The sequence below is a fragment of the Fusarium flagelliforme genome (genome assembly GCF_020744385.1).
Source record: "Fusarium flagelliforme strain FIESC 12 MPI-CAGE-AA-0113 chromosome Unknown B0J16scaffold_1, whole genome shotgun sequence".
Classification (NCBI taxonomy): Eukaryota; Fungi; Ascomycota; class Sordariomycetes; order Hypocreales; family Nectriaceae; genus Fusarium; species Fusarium flagelliforme.
In genome coordinates this window covers 6,030,825-6,051,300 of record NW_025763503.1, presented here as the reverse complement: position 1 = coordinate 6,051,300, position 20,476 = coordinate 6,030,825, and the positions used below count along the sequence as shown (strand labels likewise).

At 48.1% G+C, this 20,476-nt stretch overlaps 9 protein-coding genes across 9 annotated transcripts; 4 read left to right on the top strand and 5 right to left on the bottom strand.

Annotated features, from left to right (window-relative positions):
* Positions 1 to 255: 255 nt before the first annotated feature.
* On the top strand, positions 256 to 1,996 carry B0J16DRAFT_391945 (uncharacterized protein). Its single transcript, XM_046131957.1, has 6 exons — positions 256 to 728; positions 782 to 913; positions 965 to 1,095; positions 1,144 to 1,243; positions 1,297 to 1,463; positions 1,520 to 1,996. The coding sequence occupies exons 1-6, from the start codon at positions 479 to 481 to the stop codon at positions 1,595 to 1,597; spliced, it is 858 nt and encodes a 285-aa protein (XP_045989884.1). The 5' UTR covers positions 256 to 478; the 3' UTR covers positions 1,598 to 1,996.
* A 238-nt stretch (positions 1,997 to 2,234) lies between these two features.
* On the bottom strand, positions 2,235 to 3,377 carry B0J16DRAFT_258098 (NMT1 protein; the record flags this gene model as incomplete). Its single annotated transcript, XM_046123167.1, has 3 exons — positions 2,235 to 3,134; positions 3,189 to 3,291; positions 3,343 to 3,377. 3 exons carry the CDS (start codon positions 3,375 to 3,377, stop codon positions 2,235 to 2,237), a joined length of 1,038 nt encoding a protein of 345 aa, XP_045989883.1.
* Positions 3,378 to 8,986: 5,609 nt separating this feature from the next.
* B0J16DRAFT_378680 (tyrosine phosphatase family-domain-containing protein) lies at positions 8,987 to 9,983 on the top strand (the record flags this gene model as incomplete). Its single annotated transcript, XM_046130934.1, has 3 exons — positions 8,987 to 9,239; positions 9,294 to 9,432; positions 9,482 to 9,983. The coding sequence occupies 3 exons, from the start codon at positions 8,987 to 8,989 to the stop codon at positions 9,981 to 9,983; spliced, it is 894 nt and encodes a 297-aa protein (XP_045989882.1).
* Positions 9,984 to 11,337: 1,354 nt separating this feature from the next.
* Positions 11,338 to 11,896, bottom strand: B0J16DRAFT_378679 (uncharacterized protein; the record flags this gene model as incomplete). The annotated part of the gene is made up of 2 exons (XM_046130933.1): positions 11,338 to 11,699; positions 11,827 to 11,896. The coding sequence occupies 2 exons, from the start codon at positions 11,894 to 11,896 to the stop codon at positions 11,338 to 11,340; spliced, it is 432 nt and encodes a 143-aa protein (XP_045989881.1).
* An 874-nt stretch (positions 11,897 to 12,770) lies between these two features.
* Positions 12,771 to 13,542, bottom strand: B0J16DRAFT_314551 (uncharacterized protein; the record flags this gene model as incomplete). Its single annotated transcript, XM_046125194.1, has 2 exons — positions 12,771 to 13,286; positions 13,420 to 13,542. 2 exons carry the CDS (start codon positions 13,540 to 13,542, stop codon positions 12,771 to 12,773), a joined length of 639 nt encoding a protein of 212 aa, XP_045989880.1.
* A 907-nt stretch (positions 13,543 to 14,449) lies between these two features.
* Positions 14,450 to 14,987, bottom strand: B0J16DRAFT_330095 (uncharacterized protein). Its single transcript, XM_046126406.1, has one exon. The coding sequence runs from the start codon at positions 14,913 to 14,915 to the stop codon at positions 14,649 to 14,651; it is 267 nt and encodes an 88-aa protein (XP_045989879.1). The 5' UTR covers positions 14,916 to 14,987; the 3' UTR covers positions 14,450 to 14,648.
* Positions 14,988 to 15,567: 580 nt separating this feature from the next.
* On the bottom strand, positions 15,568 to 17,203 carry B0J16DRAFT_36683 (uncharacterized protein). Its single transcript, XM_046130105.1, has one exon. The coding sequence runs from the start codon at positions 16,733 to 16,735 to the stop codon at positions 15,635 to 15,637; it is 1,101 nt and encodes a 366-aa protein (XP_045989878.1). The 5' UTR covers positions 16,736 to 17,203; the 3' UTR covers positions 15,568 to 15,634.
* Positions 17,204 to 18,718, top strand: B0J16DRAFT_36684 (inorganic phosphate transporter Pho88). Its single transcript, XM_046130106.1, has 3 exons — positions 17,204 to 17,690; positions 17,794 to 17,954; positions 18,012 to 18,718. Exons 1-3 carry the CDS (start codon positions 17,671 to 17,673, stop codon positions 18,404 to 18,406), a joined length of 576 nt encoding a protein of 191 aa, XP_045989877.1. The 5' UTR covers positions 17,204 to 17,670; the 3' UTR covers positions 18,407 to 18,718.
* On the top strand, positions 18,632 to 20,335 carry B0J16DRAFT_330091 (XPA protein C-terminus-domain-containing protein). The gene is made up of 3 exons (XM_046126405.1): positions 18,632 to 18,984; positions 19,042 to 19,687; positions 19,737 to 20,335. The coding sequence occupies exons 1-3, from the start codon at positions 18,901 to 18,903 to the stop codon at positions 20,150 to 20,152; spliced, it is 1,146 nt and encodes a 381-aa protein (XP_045989876.1). The 5' UTR covers positions 18,632 to 18,900; the 3' UTR covers positions 20,153 to 20,335.
* Positions 20,336 to 20,476: the final 141 nt, after the last annotated feature.

The following is a 20,476-nucleotide window of genomic DNA, read 5'->3' as shown; positions in this document are numbered from 1 at the left end:
AGTACATGTAACGTCTTGTCCGAGACGAAAGAGGCACGGTCTAAAGCGGTCTCAGCCTTCCTCTGCAACGCCATCACGATGTGCACTATGTCGATGTAAGTAAGATCGTCTCTAAGCGATTGGTGCCCGCCTCGTCTATATCGTGTTTGTTGGTTCGACGACATGATCAGCAGCTGTCGTGAGAGCTATCAGAACGCCTCGTTCAGAATATCTCTTGGCTAGCCTTGTTGCGATATCTCATTAAGCACTTGGAGAGTATGTCCCGGCTGGGTCGGCAGTGGGAATTGGGTTGGTACTATGAGTGTCAGCCGCTCAATGTCTTGGCCTGAAAAGTTCCCGTTCTAAATTTATACGAGATTTTCTTCACTGGTCTCCTTCGATTCCTTTCAACAATTCCCTACGGATTAATCATTTATCTTCTTCATTCAACTTCTTGTGCTCTAGTTTCTTGCGTATCCCCATCTTCAACACCGCAACTATGTCTCCCAAACCAGAGCAAGAATCTGCTTTCTTGAATCCTATGCAAGATCAAGAAGATACAGACGAAGATTCAGAGCCTTACCAATATGTTCCTCCACGAAGACGTCGCCGTTGTTCAGCATGTAGATGTTTCGCATGGACCATGTCGTTCCTCATAATCATCATCATCTCAGCACTCACAGGTGCTTGGATCGCGATGGCTTATCTTGAGATCGATCAGACATGCGCTATGCATACAACAAAGTGGTGTAAGTCTCAAGATCCTCAAGTTGCGGGACAGCATCTGACATTTGTTCATTAGCACCTGTCCTCAAAGACGTTGCGATCAAGTACCAAGAAACACACTTTGACGGAAACTTTATGGAGGAGAACAAGTTTCGTAAGAATGGCTCCAAGGAAGTGGATAAGGCATGGGAGTCTTTGGGCGTAGATTGTAAGTGCATTCTTCTCACGACCTTGATCTACGTTGACTAATCCTTTACAGACCGACCTGGTGTTATCTCTTATGAAGAAGGTATTGCCAGTGGTCTCACTGATGCTCACGTTCAAATCAGCCCCAAACATGGTGGTGGCTTTATCGTCAATGTCGAGGGCATGCATCATCTTCATTGCCTGGTATGTACTGAAACACGAGGACCAGAATGGTATTACTAACTTGATTAGAATCTCGTTCGTAAGAGTCTCTACTTCAACTACGATCACTACAAGCATATGGGCGGACACGCCTTCGAGAACGAAGGTGAAGTCTTCCGTCTACACGTCAGTAAGTCATAACATCTCTCACCACCAATTGAGTCTTGACACTAATCATCACAGCACATTGTCTCGACACAATCCGTCAGGTCCTCATGTGCAACGTCGATACTGGCGTTTTGGGACAAGTCTGGTACGACAAGAAGGACCCCAATGCGTTCCCAGACTTCAACACCAAGCACACTTGCAAGAACTACGACGAAATCAGAAAGTGGGCAAAGTCACTTCAGGTAAGTTTCATGCTTTAGACTCCGAGGAAAAGTATAGCGCTGACTTGAGGAATTAGGCTCCCCCTCCTGAGAAACTACCAGAAGACTTCCTTATTATTCCGGACTCGGACCATGTTCTTGAGTTTACACCATAAAGAGGCACATACCATGCGAAATTCAGTTCAGCATAAGATATCATTTTGTTACAGAACATTGTATGTTACTTTTTGGTGCACATGTGTGTGGGCATGGTATACTTGCATAGAGGCTAAGGCCTTCAATATCACGATTCTCAAACCAACATACCCGCCCTGATGTACTGGTGATGTGCCATATTTTTCTACTTCCTTGCTACTCTAAAACCATCAACCCTAGAAGCGAGCATCTCCCTGGTTCTTCGGTACCCGGCGCCTCCTCGTCTGTTAGTTGAACGTTATACTTCGGCACATTCTGCATGCGGATGCGAATTACCTCAGACATGGAATATTCCTCAGCCGCACATTAAGGCAAATCATAAACACTATTCAATATAAATTTCTCGGTTCCCGGGGTCCGTCTTGGCAGCTGCTCTGCCCTGCCGATTCGGCCGGAAACGGGTTCGTTGATGGGGTTGTTAGCCCGCATTCCAGTCACCATCGAGCATCAGTCAAAATCTAGTGGATAGTTGAGGTCAATCTTTATTTGTATTTGTAGCTAGATTAAACGAATGTCCTTGTAGTTTCCTCCGATCGTAATGAGCGTGTCGGTTGTCTACACTTATAGTGTACTGATTCGGACGATACCATCAAGTCCTTAAGCCTTGGCCTGAGCAGCCTCAGCCTGAAGACGGTGGAAGCCACCAGATGCAGCAACATCCTTCTGCAACTGAGCAATACGCTTCTGATCACCAGTTGGATCACTAGACTCTCCAGAGAGGGTCCATTCAAGGTACGAGTTGGTGTAGTTGGGCTCAAAGCTCTCATCAAGCACACCAAGACGCTTTCCGTACTTGGTAACCTTCTCCCAGTCTCGCCTCACGTTCTTGAGATCCTTGCTAAAGTAGGTAAAGCTGCGCTCAAAGATCTTGCGGTTCAACTCGGTGCCCATAACGGGCTTGAAGTCGACGTACTCGGCCCAGGCTTTCTCGGGCTCGGAGAGAACGAAGTCGGTAGCCTTCTTGACGGCGCGCATGAAAGAGCGAACCTTCTCAGAGTTTTCGGCGAGGAAGGTCTCGTTACCGATGTAGAGGATCGTGCAGAAGCAGCAACATCCAAGTTCAGCGAGTTCATCGATGCGAAGCATCTGAACATCATCCTTAGGACGACCCTGGCCAGCGAGCCATTCCTCAAGCTCAACCATCTGGACATTCTCAAGACCGATACCAGCGTCGATCTCACCCTTGATGATGGCCTTGGAGACGTTCATACCGCAGCGCACAGCGGTATAGTCATCAGGAGTCATGCCATAGTGCGATGTGAGTTCGTCGATCTGGATCTTGCCAAACTCGCCGACGTAGCCAATGCGCTTGCCCTTGAGGGTGCGGAAGTCGGTGGTGATGCCCGAGTCCTTGAGATAGACGACGCCAGTGAAGGGCTCGTCGAGAAGACTGCCGATGGACTGGACGGGGAAGTTACGAGCCTTGGCGGCGAGAGTGTGAATCATGGCCTTGAAGCCAAGGTCGACCTTTCCAGTGCCGATGATCTCAGTGACATCCTAGACAAGTCAGTATCTCTACCTCCATTCACTGTAGTGGGAAGGGCCGCTCACACTAGGATCATTGGGCTCTAGGAGAGCAACCTTGATTCCCTCCTCCTTGAAATATCCCTTCGCCTGAGCTAGGTACAGCGGCGCATGATAAGGCGTAGCGTGCCTAAACATCGTTAACTACAGATTCTCATGCTAAAGCCTAAGTCAGTGGTACCAGTTGGTAAGGAAAGTGATCTTGTCAGTCGACATGTTGAAAGATCAAGTGGTTTACTACTATGGTTAGTTCTCCGGTCACCCGGAAGATAGGGGGAGGGTAAGAAGCATGTCCTTTCGCTGGTATTATCCAGATCAAGTTCGCCGGTATTTCTCAGATCAACTGCCCTGCTCTGCCCGTACTCAAGATTCACGCTCATCATAAGTGCGATGAAGGTTGGTCTAGAGGGGAGGTACAGAGCATAGACAGTTGAACACCCGGATGCGTTCTTTAAACGTTACCTTGATACATGGTAATAATTGCGAGAGCCATTGCTCCTTATTCGTGTGTTGTCACATCGTACCGAAAGGTGTAAGTTTCGAAAGTTAAACAAAGGTAGCTGAGATACAGATAATTCTGAGCAATTGAGTTGTTGAAGAAAGAAGAGTCAAGTCAAAGGTCAGAGGATGTCGTCTTTGATATAGCAGTACCGAATCCCTTCAACAACCCCTCAGCGGGGTCGTTGGGATTGCGACTCTCCTTCAACGTCATCGTGCTGAGAGGATATACGGTCTCATTGGTTATCGGTTATAAATGGTGAGGGAATATGGTTACAAATGGCTCATTTGATGTGATAAAGAGCTCAGGAATGCCTCAGGATTCGGCTTAACAGGCCGAGTCGTGGGGTTTTGGTGCAGTAGTGCCAACATCCTGCATATTATTCACATGATAATGATGATATGACCACGAACTAAGGCTGCGGATGGAATCAACTGTAGTAACAAGGGCTGTAGACAAACATCTTGAGCTCAAGGCTGTCAATTCAGGTATCTGTGATGTGTGTTGGTTGTTGTGGAAGAACCGAATTGAGCGTGTTTAGGGTAACTCAGTTGACACCAAGGTTCACAATCCATCTCGTGATTCCTTCACACAATCATGATGCCACAAAACTCCAAGATCAGAGGCTCATCTTTTCTCGTAAAATCTGCAGTCTGAACCAAGATATCGCTTAAAGGTTGGCAGCAACTTTGCAGATGATCTGATGATAGTGATGCAGAGGTAAAAGAACCTGTCGTTCCGATAGCATGATGCTCATTATAGCCGCCGGCAAACCCGCTCTGCTGCAGAAAACTGCCGAGTCTAACACACGCAGCTTGAAGAATACTTGCCGTTGGATGGTTGAATCAAGATCCACACACTCTTTACGGTTAAACTTGCTCTCGTGGCGGCTTCGAAAGAAACAGCAACGAGGAGAGTCCAGATCTCGATATCCACAGCCACCAGCAGAAAGATCTTTCAGAGAAAATTAACGTTCAATGCCATGTGCAGCGGTAAATTCCATTAGCTCCTTCTCAGACTTTCACAGCTCCATGCTCGTGTCCGTCCGTACCTGTTAGGCTACCGTTAACAAGGCTGAAGAGCCGCGTAGCGTGAACGAAACAAATGTCTCATCAAATCGATAAATTGACCCAAGCTTTGAAGCTTGAACCATATTATCAATAGCTGATTGGTTCGGGGAACAAAATCCGAGCTGAACACAGCTGGGGAGAGCTTGTATTTCCCCTGAGATGAGGGAGAGCTTCTCGGTGTCCCAAACAGGAAATGTAGGGATCCCAGAACCACGGATGCTTCCCTTCGGTGTCAAAAAAGCGTAGGTCTTCACGTGGGGGACAAAGATAATCCCAGTTTCCAATTCTAGACCCAATTTCTGCTCGTGTGCTCATCAAATCCGAGACAATTTTGGTGTCGGTAGGTTCCCAAAATAGGCGACCGAGAGAGAGGTTGCTCGGTGTGAGGGAGCTGAGACTGTTTTGAGTTCCTGCAGCTCCCCACGCTTTTCCTTTGACATATGCGTGTAAAAATATTTCTAGCTTCCCCGGTGCTTGGGCCATGTAAGGCCTAAGGGTGTGTTAAGTGCATGGAGTTGCTTTGAGGCCTGCTTTGTTCTTTTGTTCCGGTGTCAGTTTTGGATGGGATTGACACGCGAGCTCTTTCTCTTTGTAATGCATATTGAGATTCGAAACAATTTAAACTACACGGACCGTCAGTTAAGGTTACAACTGAAAGTTAATTGGATGATGGAGTATGTCTCTAGACGACATGTCGCGTGTGTGTAAGCGGGCGATGCACTTCCCACGACAATCTCACAAGTTTCCAGATATAGCAACAACACAATGTAACGATATTGCTCACCAAGACATGCAATGCAGATCAATGATGAGGCTGGTGTCGAGGCTGGAGGTTGAGAGGCTGAGACAAAACCAGTCTCTTACTGTAGCATCAAAGGCGATGACGTCGATCGTCTATTCCAAGATTGGAGAAGGTGCCAACGCAGCACAACGCAGGACTGGAGAATCCCGTGATGATCATTGATCACTAATAGCGGATGGACTATGAATTGTACAGTAATACAGTACAGTACCCACAGCACATCGCACATCGGAGTTGGATCGTGGTAACACCGACTTCATAAGCAAAGTCTTTTTGCGCCGGTTTAAAAGACCAAAAAAGAAGACCGACCGGGTGGTGGCCGAGACAGCCGTAATTACGGCCGGTCGGTGGTTCGGTCGTCAAGCTTCCGCCACTTGCAGCCAGATAGGTTTAGTTAATCTGACCATATTTATTAGTGATGAAGCCGTTACTTTTGAAGAATACAGTACGTCAATTGATCAACCTCAATATCTTACGTGTATGAATGGGAATAAACTTGGATGCGAAAACTTCGGCCACTGCCGCGTGGTCATGCCAGGGCAAAGCATCAATGATGCGGAATGGATCTACCATTAACTTTCAGGGACTTATTCCCTGTGGACCGACTGTGCCGAATGCGCCAAGAAAGATGATGATCACTGTGGCGGCTGGATATTCAAGAGAGGGTACTTGTGCAGAATCTGGTTGACAAAATAAACCACACAGTATCTCGATTGGGGGATCAAGTTTTGCTCTACACATAATACAGTAAACTAGGTATGCATCATTGGTTACACTCTGTGGGGAAGCACAGCTCACTTTGATGTCCGAATATCAGTTTCACAACGTTTCATGAAAAGCTGAAGATCTGGCGGTTGATGGACTCGAAGGCTAAGCATAATAGATCGACAACCAACAAGGCAGGGTAAGGCAACCGCGTGTGTCTGTGTCTGTCTCACCCGCGCCTCTGCTTGCGTTGTTCTTCTTCGCCTCCAAAAACTGACATCACATCTTTTCATCTTCTCGAAACCCAACAACCATGTTTTGGGCTTCTATTTTGCATCATCTTCAAACCAACAATCCCATCACTAGATCGAACCTTGGCCTTCACCGCGTTTGACTTACCCCTCAATAGCTGATGTGTTTGCACTCAAGATCATCACCGCACCAACCTAGTTTAGTTGGCATAACGACTCTCGCTCCCAAGATTGGTGTTGTTCGGGGAGAAAGGGTCCTGTGGATCAACGCGCTCATTGGTTTCCAACTCCCCCATAGAGCACACCATCGAAATCTTGGGGCTTGTGAAACCGATCTACAGAGCGAGTGTGCCTTGGTGAAGAGTGAAGACTGCACCTGTTTTGAGGCACGAAACTCTAAGCAAGCACATCTCATCCGAGTATCCGGGGGGTTGAATAGAGTAGAGGCATAATATGATGCTATCTATGTGTCACGTATAACACAAGATTAAGGTAAGATGAAGTTGCTGGAATATGCTGTCATACCTTACCTTAACTGATGCTTTGAATAATCAATCATGAGCCTGGACCAAGACCCAAGACCAGGGGATAACCTTGCACGGACCTGCCATCCTCCGTCATAGTCGGACAAAGAGAGGGTGAAATTGAATGTGGCTAGGTTGGGGCCAACCCATGTGGCTCGAGGGCTTCCAGCAGGCTTTAGCGTAGGTACTCTGTAGGCTTCGAGACCTCTTGACGTGCTGTTCTAGGCCAAGTCAACTGTAAACAGCCTATTTGCGATTCGTACATTGATCCAATGTTGAAATGGATTTTTGTGAGCATGTGAATACCTACAGACTGCATTACATTACATTGCATTGCATCGCGATGAGCATCTCGGGGATGTGAACTAAGTAATTTGGCCGACCACGTCGACTCGTTAACTCCCCATCCCATCCATCTAAACTTCCCACGGCGCGTCGTCTAGGTTGACTCGTGCTGAAAGAGGGGCAGGCAATGTATAAACTCTGCTGGATGGATATTGATTAAGCATTAAAACTACCGTGCAATGACATCGAGACACCTGGATAGAGTTTGGTAACGCGGGGAGATGGCCATCCTTGAATGCAATGCAAAACGTGTGCAAAAGTCCATGGAAGATTGATATCCAATATGATGGATGGATGGATGTACAGTACGACAGTGCATCGCATTAATGGGGGAGACCAGACCCTTGGAGCATTGCGCACTGTAACATGGGGTTAGGTTAGACATGACAACTCAAGATCTACTGTAGCAGAAACGGACATCAGACTGGACTCGTGAGAGAGATGGATGGAGATGAGAATAGATACAATACTCGGAGATTGTTAATACAGCACAGTCAGCAGAGTTCCATTCTACAGTATCTATCTCCGCCCCGAGCGGTCTTTTCGCTTCGCTTCAGTGGAGTTTAGATGGTTCGGTTCACTGGTTCAGGACAGAAAAAGGTCCCCCGTCCGCGTCGCGGGGCACCACAAATCTCCCCCGACACACCTCTTCTAACCCCAGAACAGTCTAGAGGCAATACTTTGCCCCTTGTAAGCCAATCACAGATACCGTCATCGTCCCAGTTCAATGAACCTCTCGACACGACCCTTTATTCTGTCGCCCCCAAGTTGGCCGAGTCACTCACTGCTCTTGCTCTTTGCTCTTGCGCTTTTACTTAACCCATCACCACCATCACCACCACCACCAGATTTTTCTCCCCTTCCACCACCGCAGTCTAGGTATCCTTGCTCTAGGTCAGGTCAGGTCAGATCAGTCACCAGGTCAGACCAACAGAGGAGAGCCTGCATAATACAGCTCAGTATCCATTCGTCTACTTGAGCCGTACCGTCAATCCCTGCTCCCCCCATCCATCGTTGTCGGGACTTTACTATTACTGCATCTCGGTGGACCCTTGTCGCTGTCTTGCTTCAAGACAGCCTTGCCTTGTCTCTCACCAACATCCATCATCCTCCTCCATCTTTTTTTTGTCTCTCGCCCCATTCATTCTTCCCTTTTATCACATCCTCCCGCTTCCGCTCCCGCATCCTACTTGTCCCTTCTTCTTGACCGAGCTTCCTGTCAAAAACCTATTGGAAACCTGCTTCACCCCCACGCTTCTACCTTGAAGCTGAGACATACTTGGGTCAGAGCGGACCTTGAATGAAGTACTTCTTCAACTACCTCTCACTGTCGCCAACATGAGTTCCAAAACCTTGTAGCCGACTTGCACACGCGAGCTTCCGAATTCAGGGTTTGCATCTTCAACCTGCAATTCTAATTCTACCTTCGACCAAGAAAAAGTCTATTTGCCTTTTTTAAGACTCAACTCGCTCCACGATACCCTCACATCAATCTTCTCACACACATCGGCTACTTCCGACCTCTACGCCTAGTATATATATTACTACTCTGCGTTCACCACTTCGACCTCTACGCACCGCGCTTACCGCAACGTACCCCAAGTCATCATCCTCTCCGAGATCATCAAAATGATGATCAATAGTATGGCTTCGAAACGGAATTCCCGAGCTTTTGTGGACGAGTCCACACACATCACGGAAGGCCAGACAACACCCAACGGCACACAATTTCGATCAAGACACGGCTCTCGTAGCACTTCCAAGGACGAAGTGAAGCAAGAGATGGAGGAGGCGCTTTCAACTATGAGTCGCACACCAAGCTTTACTGCTGTCGCAATGGAGGCTTCTCTATCAACATCCACAAGTGATAGCGACTCACGCTGTACGTTCTATGCCAGCCGAATTCATCATGGAACCTTTACTGACACGACCATAGCTTCATCCATTTCCCCATCGATGTCCACAGATGGCCGACCTTTCAACTTCGGAGTTGTAATTCCAGGTGTCTACCGAAGCAGCTTCCCCAAGTCCCACGACTTCGAGTACATCAAGGGCTTGGGGCTCAAGACTATTGTGTTAGTAACCCATTCTGATATTCCATGACTACAGGCTGACCGGTTATAGCACACTTGTCAAGAAGGATGATCTTGACCACGACCTCGAGACTTTCATTACTGGCGAGGGTATTCGACAAGTTGTCTTCAACATGAAGGGTACCAAGAAGGAGGCTATCCCATTGGACACGATGAAGGGCATTCTCAACGTCGTTCTCGACAAGTCAAATTACCCTCTCCTCATCCATTGCAACCATGGCAAGCACCGAACAGGATGTGTCGTTGGTGTTGTTCGCAAGATCACTGGCTGGGACGCCGCAAGGGTTGTCGCAGAGTACAACACCTACGCTGAGCCCAAGGCTCGAGAGTGCGATGTCACATATCTTGAGGGCTTCGAGGTTTCAAGTCTAGTTCTTGCCAATACACTAGGGCAGCGAGATGTTTGCTCACGATGCGATCGACTCCAATCTCGCACGTTCTTTCGGGCCGTCGTCTTCTCTACCGCCGTCCTGACCTTGTGGTTCTTGTCCGGGTCAAGACTCGGCACAGCTACGGGACTTGACCCTCTTTGATCGGGATAACCCTGCGATACCCATCACGACACACCGACACAACTATGACCATGTGCTTGATGAGAAATCTTATCAAACATAGCTACGAAACACACCTTTCTAAGCACGACATGTTCACCAAACATTTTCCTTACACTGTTATCAACACCTCGATTCCAAGATACTCGACGGCAACAAAGAGCAACCCAAAAGAAGGTTCTCAAATGCCCGACGAACTCGAACGAACTCGATTTTTTCTTTTCACGACTTTACTATGTATTTTAACGGCATCGCCGTAGAATGGTTTCGGAGACGAATCAAGGGCTGAGAATGTCTTCCGGACTGGCGTTTTATTATCCGCATAACGGCGAGGAGAGGATAGACTTTTGGGGCCTGAAAGAAAAGAGCCCCCTTTCGATCAAGGATTGATTCGAAAGAAAGAACAAAAAAGAAGAACTTGAGTGGTCGCGTGTTAGGGGGGAGCAACGGCGTTGGATGGAATACACGGTTTTTACACTGTATTAATAGATTCCTGCTGATGATACCTGGATACCCGGCGTTGGGTTAAGTAGCACAAGACAAAAAAAGTGTATATGTTCAAGAGTATGGCATGATGCTTGATGATCTCAGATCGGTGACTGTGGCCGTGCTATTCCCTTGTGCTTATGTTGTAAGATGTTGCGGATGCTATGTTAACATTGAAGACAATCGCTCAGCCCGATCTCTGCAAGCTGACTCAGGTGACCCCTCAAGATATTAATAAGGATTCTGGATCGTTTGAGGCTGATTGCTCGTATATCTGTGTTACATATGCAGCCACAAGTCGTATGGGAATAAATTAAAGTGCTACGTCTGCTTATGTCAACACTGCCTGGCTTATTCTCCTTATCGGGCACATACTGACTCGAAGCCGGTAGCACCTCGGATCTGTTACTTCGTATTGATGGTCAGCTCACCCCCGGCACATGTTTTGAGTCATCGTTGAGGGCATCGTGGGTTGTGCGGTTCTCTCGTGAGCCTTCCTTTAACGCGTTTTCGAGTTCTCACGAGCTGAACGCTGTGATGATAATGGGGCCAAGACTCGGAAGTAATATTCTGTTGCTACTGGGAACGAATATCACTCATGAGGAGAGATGCAGTGTTAGCAGGTTTACCTAGACGTTTTGCTTATTGACTTGCTAGGGCTTGTAATATGTTGCTTTGTTCACAGCTAAACTCCAAATCCATCATCATGAGGCATATCTCCATCTGTCCGCCCTGCCTACCGGCACTTTTCGATCAGCCTAAACAGTCCCACGTTGTTTCTAATGCATGCCTGCATCAGCCATATCGTACACCCATATCATACACGTCAAACCGCCTGACACTTGCTTCCTTAGTCCCTTCCACCCCAGCGGTTCCTCTCAACCCTCGCCTCGGTATCCTTATCGAAATCACCATTAGCGTAGACCCATCCTCCCGCAACGCAGTTAGCCGCGCCCAAACCAATGGCGGTGCCACGCACGACACCACGGATAGAGAAGCGGCCACGGAAGGGCTGACGACGACGTAGGGCTAGAAGCGCGTACAGGCCAGACCAGGCAGCCGTAAGGCCAGCGCTGCCAGTAGGGTAGCCTGAGAGGTTGAGGTAGGATGAGAAGAGCAGCGGAGGGGTGAAGAGGAAGAGGGGCAGGGATGGGGGCCGCGCGTGAAGAGCGGTTATGAGGGTTGCTAGAAGAGATGGGGGGAGTGATGCAGCTGTGATAGTGTCAGTTGATGTTTTATTTCTCTTCGTATTGTGTTTGTTTGAGTCATATGGTGAGTTATGTGACGTATTGAAGTTGTAAAGATGAGTGAGTTAAAGGTGTTAGAGGACTCGACTTACTTCCCCAATCGTTCAGATATCCAAAGATTGACTTGGAAGTGGCAGGAGCCACAGGATTATCGTTTGCCATGATTGATATCGTGCAATTGGCACTGAATCGAAGAGCTTAGGTGTACTGCAGTCGAATGTGATGCCCACGAAAAAGCTACCCCGGTCAATTTGTGACGTCGTGCATAGCCTTAGGCATGACTAAGGCAATATTTCCCGCGTCTACCTAGAATCCCAATTGGTTAACAGAAAAGTTGTCCTCTAAGGCTTAGGGCGTCAAAATAAAGTGGCCTAAGCGATGGTCTAATTCCGCATTAAGCGATCAAAGTATTCCGTCTTTCATGTCCTTGGTAGTCAATTCTTCTGACACCCTGGCTCCCACCCCGGTTGTCGATGCCTCACAACATAAACTTTACTACTAGTTTGGTCAATACCCGAATCCTTCGACGACGTAAGCACCTACATGATACGGGTCTCTCCCCAGCAAAAGAGAAATCCTTCGGAGAATCTTTGACGACTTTCTTTACCTGAGACGAGCGGTCAAAGCCGAATTACATCGGACTGGAACTCTAGCTCGCTACTCAAAAACACTGCCACAATCGCCCGAAAGAGGTAGGTAGACAAGACATCACATCAGATCTTATTAACGAGAAACAAACGTTCGATAATTCGTGGCTCTGCGTGCACCTTGTCAATCCTTGCATGGATTGACGGCCCGGTTTAAGCCCAGTTCGTATTCATCTATGTAAGAGAAGGAAAGATAATGTTTATGATGCAGAGAAAAGCTTCTAATAGTGAAAAGAAGGAAATGATTAAAACGGGGGTATAATGAAGAAGCGAAAGACACAAAGGAAAGTTTAATCATACAGTCTCCCGCCTACTGTAGCGCATCTTGTCTCGTCCAATGTCATCATGTCGTTAAACGTCAACTCTCAAAATCAGCCTTACCCCAATGATCAGCGTCCACTGGAGTAATATCGCGGATCCTGCGAGTAAACGCTTTGGTCATATTCGCCCCAGCTCTCGCTCGAATAGCCCTGACCATGCTGCGCTCCGTACTGTGAGTATGCTGTCGCATCCCACTGCTGTTGGTAGTTGGCGTCATATGCTTGCATGTTGTACTGGTCTCCCGAGGGTCCAGCCGTGGCATAGCCTCCGCTTTGGTCAGCACCAGATAGGAGGTTCAGGTCGAAACCATCTTCTGGGCTGAGCTGTGAGAAGTCGAATTGGCTCAGATGACCCCCAGCTTCCTCTCTTGAGGTTACTATATGGCCTGCGTGGCTGTGGTGCTTGCTCGAGCGCTTAGACGAACTGCCCCCTCGACGAGAGCTTGAGCCTGAGGCGCTCTCATCGTCTGTGGACTTGCGATGGCTCTTCTTCTTGGAAGACTTGGAGCCTGAACGGGTGTACTCGCAACGAAGACTGTTGGTGTGACACCGTTCGCAGCCGTTCTTGTCTCCACTGCATCGAAGCTATACAAGTGGTAAAGTCAGCAATCAAGGTCCATTAAAAAAGGCCGACTATGGAACTTGGCAGGGTGAACCCGGCTCAAAGGATGCGCTTCGCTGATCCATTTGCCGGGAACTAGATGGGGGTTAGGCATACCTTTTTCTCGTGGCATCTATCGCATGCCTGGTGGGAACTTGAGCGTGCCGTGACAGGGTCGAAGCCGTTGCGAACGCTCTGGACCTCATCTGTCTCAGGATCGTACTTCCACGTTCCGAACATGGTTTGTGTATCTGTATTTGTATATCTGATTGTCTCTGGCAACCGAAGATGTAGTGAGTCTCTGTGGCCCATAGAATGAGAAGCGAGAGTAGAAGATGGAAGTTATAGACAACTAGTGATCTAAAAAGATAGTTGAGATATCGATTGTATATGTATACAAAGTATATCAAACTGATATTGGCCTTGTGAGACTTGTGAGACTTGTTTTCTGCCTGACAAGAAGCATCTCGTGGCGACTTATAAACCCTTGAGGGGGGCATCTCTTATGGATCGTGGTCTTATAGGCAACCACGAGCAACCCTTCTAACCTTCTGTCATTTAGAAGATCAAAAGGACCCCATCCTTGATGGACATGAGAACATCGTGCCGAGCCGCACTGCCAGGCTCCCGTTCATGGGATAGGCATAAGCACCGTGTAGTTGGCTGACCCCTGTCTTCCCGATCTATGTAATGGTCCGGGACTCCGTCTACGTCCGCCCTAGAGCAACAGGAGGATCCATAGCAGTGCCGGTGGAGGGGGGTGGTTCTTTTGCGTTTGGGATAGAGTGAGGAAGAGGAAGAGGATACTCTACGATCCTGTTTTAGAAGCTAAGCTCTGGGCAGAGAAGGGAGAGGGCTGCCTGATTTTTCGGCAGGATCCCCAGGTAGTAACCATGGGTCTAAAGTTAGGTTGAGTAGAGTTGGAGTTGAATATGGAGAGCAGAGCAGCTTAGCGCGGCGCTTGGGGCCTTGCCTGGTTTGTCTCGCCAAGCGCGGTGTGATTGGTCCGGTTCATTCAGAGCCGAGGCATACCTTCGATTCTATGCAGTAGAGAATCCATACATATTCCAAGTTGACATAGACTGCATCACAGATGTAGGTATTCGTAAGTATGGAACAACTTCTATTCGACAGAGAATACTCAACTGACGGTCTGTGGCTGTGCCACATACCTAGCCATGGATATCATGATCTAGTATATGTATATAGATATTGATAGTATGATGGTGTAGCACTGCATTGCAGCGGCCCCCAACTTTGGGCGCTTGGTGCTTATACACATATGTACTGCACAGTAAAGCGCAGCACCGGGCAGCTTGCCACGTCTGGATTACAGTAAAGTTACGTTACAAAACAGGTAATCTCCTTGATATGTGCCTTGCATCCTTTTGATCTACAGTACCACGGCATTGATCAACGGGTTGTTGCTTCCCATTGTTGGTTGAACCGACCACAACCATGAAACCTCGTTTCTTGCGTTGGTTCTTAGTCTCTAACGTGGAGAATAAAACGAAAAAAAGAGGACAACTAAAACAACGCAGTGCCGCAATTTTAGGCAAAAGCCTCCACAAACCGGTAAGAAGAGCCGAAAAGACTGTACCCTGGAACGTCATTAAACATCAATTAACCCCAAGCTTCAAATTTATCGTATCATAATCCTTCAAGACGAACCGGCCGGAGTTGACTCATTCCGCTGCGGGGCGTTTTTTTTTATCTGGGTAGGTACGTAGGTAGGTAATCTCTCTATCTCGCTCGTCTGAAGTGGATCGTGTGAGCCGAGGGTAATCCAATTGAATTGACAAGATTACACAGTCCTACAGTTTAAAGTGGTTGCATAAGAGAGAACAATAGTCAGTCGACGTTTATGTTTCGCTGGGGGTGGCAGGGCTGTGACAAGTATGTAACTTGAACTATGTGAAGCAACTAATAATAATATGATACAATACTGTAACAAGACTGCACATTACATTGGGCTGATATCACTTATCAGCCTTGTACGGCACGGCTTGCCATCTGAGTGGTGGGATAACGGTGGGTGGTTCGAATTTAGGCAGACTGTGGAGGCTGAGGCTGTCATTCTTGGAACCTCCCCTCATCACTTGAGCAATCATGGGACTCGTCAGAGCAGGCCTCAAGAGTTCGGTTACCTCGTATATTTTGCTGAAAATGCTTGTTTGCTTTCTTGCTTGATTGACTGACTGAATGACTTACATACATACTTACCTGCCTGCCGGCCATGACCCTTACCTACGGATATGCATATCATATCACAATCCCAATTGCTAACCGGTTTACCCGCCTTTATACAACCTCTATTTCTGCTTTTGGCGATTTACGCCGCCCAATGCACGCTCTTGGTCTCTTTGACCTCTAGAAACTCGGCATGTCGAATCAAATCCTCAATAGCGATATGGTTATCAAGTGTCTGGACTCTCCCATCATCCCAATGCACGATGACCTTGGCATATCTCTTTTCCGGTGCCAAGAACGAGGCAATGCGGTCACATGATGCACCGGGATTGAGTGAAATCGGGTACGTTGGACCGTTCTCTCGGGCCAATGTGCTTCTGGACTTGTCAATTACCTGGATGAGGTACCTGCCCTCCGGGGTACGTTTGCTGCGTGCGGCGGCCCGCTTGGAAGATGACCCGAGGTCCTGGTTCCGGTAATGGTTCCGAGAATGATTGTGACTGTGGGCTATGCCTATGGGATGGGGGCAACATTTACAAGTACACTTCGTGGGATCCATGGTTCGATGCTGCCCATTCGACTCGAGGGGACAGACATAGGTGCCGTATGTAGAAGATCCCCAAGATGGTCGTGACGCCCGACCACTATTGAGAAAGGTGTTGATCTCTTCAGTAGTTGATTGGGAGGCCTCACCATCGTGATGTGAAGATGCTGGACGAGAAGCGTTTCCCCTTCTCGATTGAACTTTACCCTCTGGACCAGCTCGATCGTCTTTTCTCAAACTGGTTCTTCTCCTAGAGCGGCCCTCTTCGGGATGACGACGCTCTCTCTCGTGCTGATATTGAGTTTCTCTCTTGGCAGGAACCTCTGATCTTGATCGAGAGCGTTCGTTTGTTCTCTCATACCGGCCACCCTCTCTACCCGACTCTCTGTCCGAATGGAGTCGTCTGTTACCTGATAAGTGGTCTCCTCTTCTTGTATAATCTGCGTAAGAACGTTCCGGCTCTTTTGGATATGTCTGCCTTGGAGGCCGAGAGCGTCCTTCTTTCTTCATGGAAAAACAACTTTCACTCTTCGCATAGGAGGGTGTGCGTGATACTTCCGGCGCACGGTAGTAGTCATCATGAGGGCGGCTGTTGTAAGATTGGCCGTGGTACCTGTGGTCACGATCTCGTGAGAATGACTGGCTTCGCTTCCTGGCAGCGGCAGCGTCAAGATCGTAGCGTTGAGATGAGTACGACATGATTCAGTCTGTTGCGCAATAACAGCGGGTATGTACAAGTTTCCTTGAGTGTGAATTGCAATTACTGCTGTGTGATTTCTGCTGTTTCTTCAGTTGTGAGTTTCGGTGGTGTTTATCTGTCATATTTACTTCAAGAGCATCATGGTCCTGGAGTATAAGTATCAAGTTTGAGAAGAGTGCAGGCCGGGCCATCTCTGAGACCATTTCCTTCATTCCGAACATCGCCATTGAACAAGAAGTACGAACATTTGGTGTTCTTTGTTCCATTCTTAGAACTGGAGTGCTGTTCACTCGAACAGCACTCGGCCGAGAGATGCCCCCGGCTGTTCTACATCCTTTTCAGCAATGGTTGAACCGTGCCGCAGAGGTATCCCTGTCAAAGAGTTGTCAAAGAAATTGAGGTTCCACGTCTTTATGGAACCCGCGTCTGTTCAGTCGATTGTTTGTTGTTCAGGTTGAAGCTGGGCAACTAAGCCTCTTGAGTTGAACAAGACGAGTCCCAAGAAGGCAGGCGGTTGAGTTTGATTAGATCATGAACCCGACCCTAGAAACAGTGGGAAGTCGGAAGAATGAATGGCGCAATGAGGCTCGGGTGCCTAGGAGGACCCGATAATGTGTTTTAGGGGCTCTGATAGAGATAACGTCCCCTAAAATCGAGAATCTGACGCAGATAACCAATGGCCTGTCTCGACTTGTCTGGATGCAGTCTTCCCCACAGTGGCCAAAGGGGGCTAAGGCTAAGGTGAGGTGCGGCAAAAGCCACAGTCCACTCTCCAAAAGGCCAGCAAAGACATCCCCATTCCATTTCGTCCCGCACTCTGCTTAATCTTTGCTTCGTTTCCATTCAACTCAAACCCCAACTTTTGGCATTGCCTCGTTTCCTTGCTTGTCCATCCCGATCCTTCTTCACCGGTACCCTATAAACATTAATCAAAATGGCTCTCTCTCCTCAGATGTAAGTATTTCCTCACGCGACAGCTCGTCGCAAAGCTCTTGGTGGCGCAACTGCCCAGAGCGAGAGGCAATTGGGAACATGAAGCTGACATATTTTGCGATAGCACCAACCTGGTCATCATCCTGGGTATGATGCAGGTTTCCAAGCGCGTGCCTTTTGACGATCCTTTTGTGCTCAACGTTGTCCGCGCTGTTTACCTTGCCAGCAACGTCATCATTGCTGCTCTGTACTTCTACACCCAGCTGAAGATCAACAAGAAGAAGGGTACGATAAACTTTCCGTAGCCTTACGAGAAGCTTAATGCTAACCAAAACCTTTCAGACCTTACCACCCTCAAGTACGTTGAGCCCGCCCCCATGGGCTCCTCCGAGGAGGGCAAGCTCGTCACCACCACCGTCCACGCCTACGACAACGAGCAGATCCGCACCGCTTTCCGTGGCCAGGCTATGGGTATGGCCATGATGGCTTTCATGCACTTGTACATGAACTACACCAACCCTCTTCTCATCCAGAGCATCATCCCCCTCAAGAGCGCTTTCGAGAACAACATGGTCAAGATCCACATCTTTGGCCAGCCTGCCTCTGGTGACCTCAAGCGTCCTTTCAAGCAGGCTGCTGGTTTCATGAGCGCCATGCAGGGTGGCCCCGCCCAGAGCGACAAGAAGGCCGTTGAGGCTGCTGAGCGCGCTGGCCGTGGTGGTGCCAAGGAGGAGTAAACTGTTGTCACCGAAATGATGATTTCAGATTGTAGGTTCGGGTTAGGTCTTGAGCTACGGTTTTAATAGACCTTGGTTGTATTATAGTACACACAAGTGTTGCATTTGTGTTGTGGCGAATAAAATTAGGATCTTGAGTAATTGGAAATGACATGCAATGTGTACGAGTTGGATACTGCTATGATAAAACTCATGTTCGCTTTTCTGGAGAAAAATCGCATTATTGTCTGCATTCAAACCAGCATGAACCGTAGTCACGTTTTCTCGTGTTAGTTGGTGACATAATTCGGATATCTAGATCGCGACAATCCCGCCCCTCCGCCACATATCGCCGTCATACCGGAGTGCCTGAAGACCCTGATTTTCCTCCTACATTCTTTTTCTCCAACTTACAATCTGCTGCAAAACTCTCGCTAAACCTTGTAGCTGTGTTGCGAACCTCGTCATCTACCCTCCAACTTGTTTCGTGATATTTCGCAACCGTTAATTCCGGCATGGAGCGGCCATCTACACCACCTCGGGCAACAAAGCCTGCGCCTGCTATTAGTCCTCCCACGCCAGAAGTCACAAAGCGCATAGTATGTCGATGCGACAAGATGGTGTCACAATTTATCGGGTTATTGACCATTGCCTAGGAAGAAAATCGACTCCGCGCAAAGGCGATACGGGATCAGCGTGAAGCTGAACAACGAGCGACCGGTACCGTGCCCGAGATTCCCAAAAGCTCCGGTGGCTTTGTACCAACAGAAGATGTCTACATATCCAAGACGGCCAACGGAAAGCGACCTTACAGCTCCATTTCGACAACAGAGACTAAGGGAACAAATCGAGATGGGCGCAATAAGGGAGATGAAGAGTCGCTCAAGCCTGCGAAGAAGTTCACGAAGTTTGTCGACTATAATATGAGCACCATGACAGATACCAAAGGAGGTTTTTTGTCAACGGAAGATGATCCTCATAACTTCGCACTTGGTGGCAAGAAGCCTGGGCAGACGGATGCAGACCAGAGACCAAAGCACATGACCGTTCAGGAATGGGAGCGACTACAGCTGATACGGAACTTGAAGCGAACAAAGGCAGGACCTTTTGAGCCGGGTCTTAGTGTTCTTGCGGATGAAGAGACACGGAAGAAATGTAGGGATTGCAAGAGCTTGGAAATCGACTTTGTCTGGGAGGAGGTTTTCCATCTTTGCGTCTGCAATAAGTGCAAGGAGAAATACCCGGAGAAGTACTCACTGTTGACAAAAACTGAGTGCAAAGAAGACTACTTGCTTACAGACCGTGAGTTGTGCCACCAGGAATTGGGTTTGCCATCGCTAACATGTAATAGCCGAGCTACGAGACCCTGAACTATTACCCCATCTTAATAAGCCAAATCCTCACAAATCTCACTGGCACGACATGATGCTGTTCCTTAGATGTCAAGTGGAAGAGTATGCGATCAAGACTAAATGGGGTTCGTCAGAGGCATTGGATGAAGAATACGAAAAGCGGGAGGCGCAAAAGAAGGCTCGCAAGGAAGCCAAGTTCAAGGAGAAGCTGCTGGACCTAAAGAAAAAGACACGGACGGACGCCTTCCGCAGACAAGCAGGGAATCTAAGCAAATCAGGAGCAAGCAAGTTTGGAGATACGATAGGGGGCGGAAAGCATGTGCATGAGTGGGGAAGAACTGTGGAAAACGAGGACGGTATGACGGTTAAGACATGCGTTGATTGTGGTATGGAAGTCGAGGAAATGGAGTTTTAAGACAATGATATCTAGCGTTTGCTGCTTTGTTTGGCAGGTGGGGGTTGGAGTTTGGACCTTTACTGATAGATTTAATTAGAGTGCTATGTCTAACCTCACCAGTCAGATTCGAGGTTGAAACATGCATGGAAAATATACACATAACCGGTCGAGGTTAACAAACAAGCAATTATCTGGTAGTATCCTTTGTGTTTCGTTTCTGCTAGCTGTCATCAAAGAATACTCCCCTGTAAATGTGTTGGTGATCTCCAGGGGTATATAAAAGTTGATGCCTGGCAGCCTCACGCTTGAAATCCCCCAGCTTGCTCAACCATGATTGGTCAA

Coding starts and splice junctions, on each gene's coding strand:
- B0J16DRAFT_391945 (XM_046131957.1), top strand. CDS start 479: ATGTCTCCCAAACCAGAGCAAGAATCTGCTTTCTTGAATCCTATGCAA. Junction 914..964: donor GGAGTCTTTGGGCGTAGATT/GTAAGTGCATTC, acceptor AATCCTTTACAG/ACCGACCTGGTGTTATCTCT. Junction 1,464..1,519: donor AGTGGGCAAAGTCACTTCAG/GTAAGTTTCATG, acceptor TTGAGGAATTAG/GCTCCCCCTCCTGAGAAACT.
- B0J16DRAFT_330095 (XM_046126406.1), bottom strand. CDS start 14,915: ATGACGTTCCAGGGTACAGTCTTTTCGGCTCTTCTTACCGGTTTGTGG.
- B0J16DRAFT_36683 (XM_046130105.1), bottom strand. CDS start 16,735: ATGTCGTACTCATCTCAACGCTACGATCTTGACGCTGCCGCTGCCAGG.
- B0J16DRAFT_36684 (XM_046130106.1), top strand. CDS start 17,671: ATGGCTCTCTCTCCTCAGAT. Junction 17,691..17,793: donor ATGGCTCTCTCTCCTCAGAT/GTAAGTATTTCC, acceptor ATTTTGCGATAG/CACCAACCTGGTCATCATCC. Junction 17,955..18,011: donor GAAGATCAACAAGAAGAAGG/GTACGATAAACT, acceptor AAAACCTTTCAG/ACCTTACCACCCTCAAGTAC.
- B0J16DRAFT_330091 (XM_046126405.1), top strand. CDS start 18,901: ATGGAGCGGCCATCTACACCACCTCGGGCAACAAAGCCTGCGCCTGCT. Junction 18,985..19,041: donor CAGAAGTCACAAAGCGCATA/GTATGTCGATGC, acceptor ACCATTGCCTAG/GAAGAAAATCGACTCCGCGC. Junction 19,688..19,736: donor AGACTACTTGCTTACAGACC/GTGAGTTGTGCC, acceptor AACATGTAATAG/CCGAGCTACGAGACCCTGAA.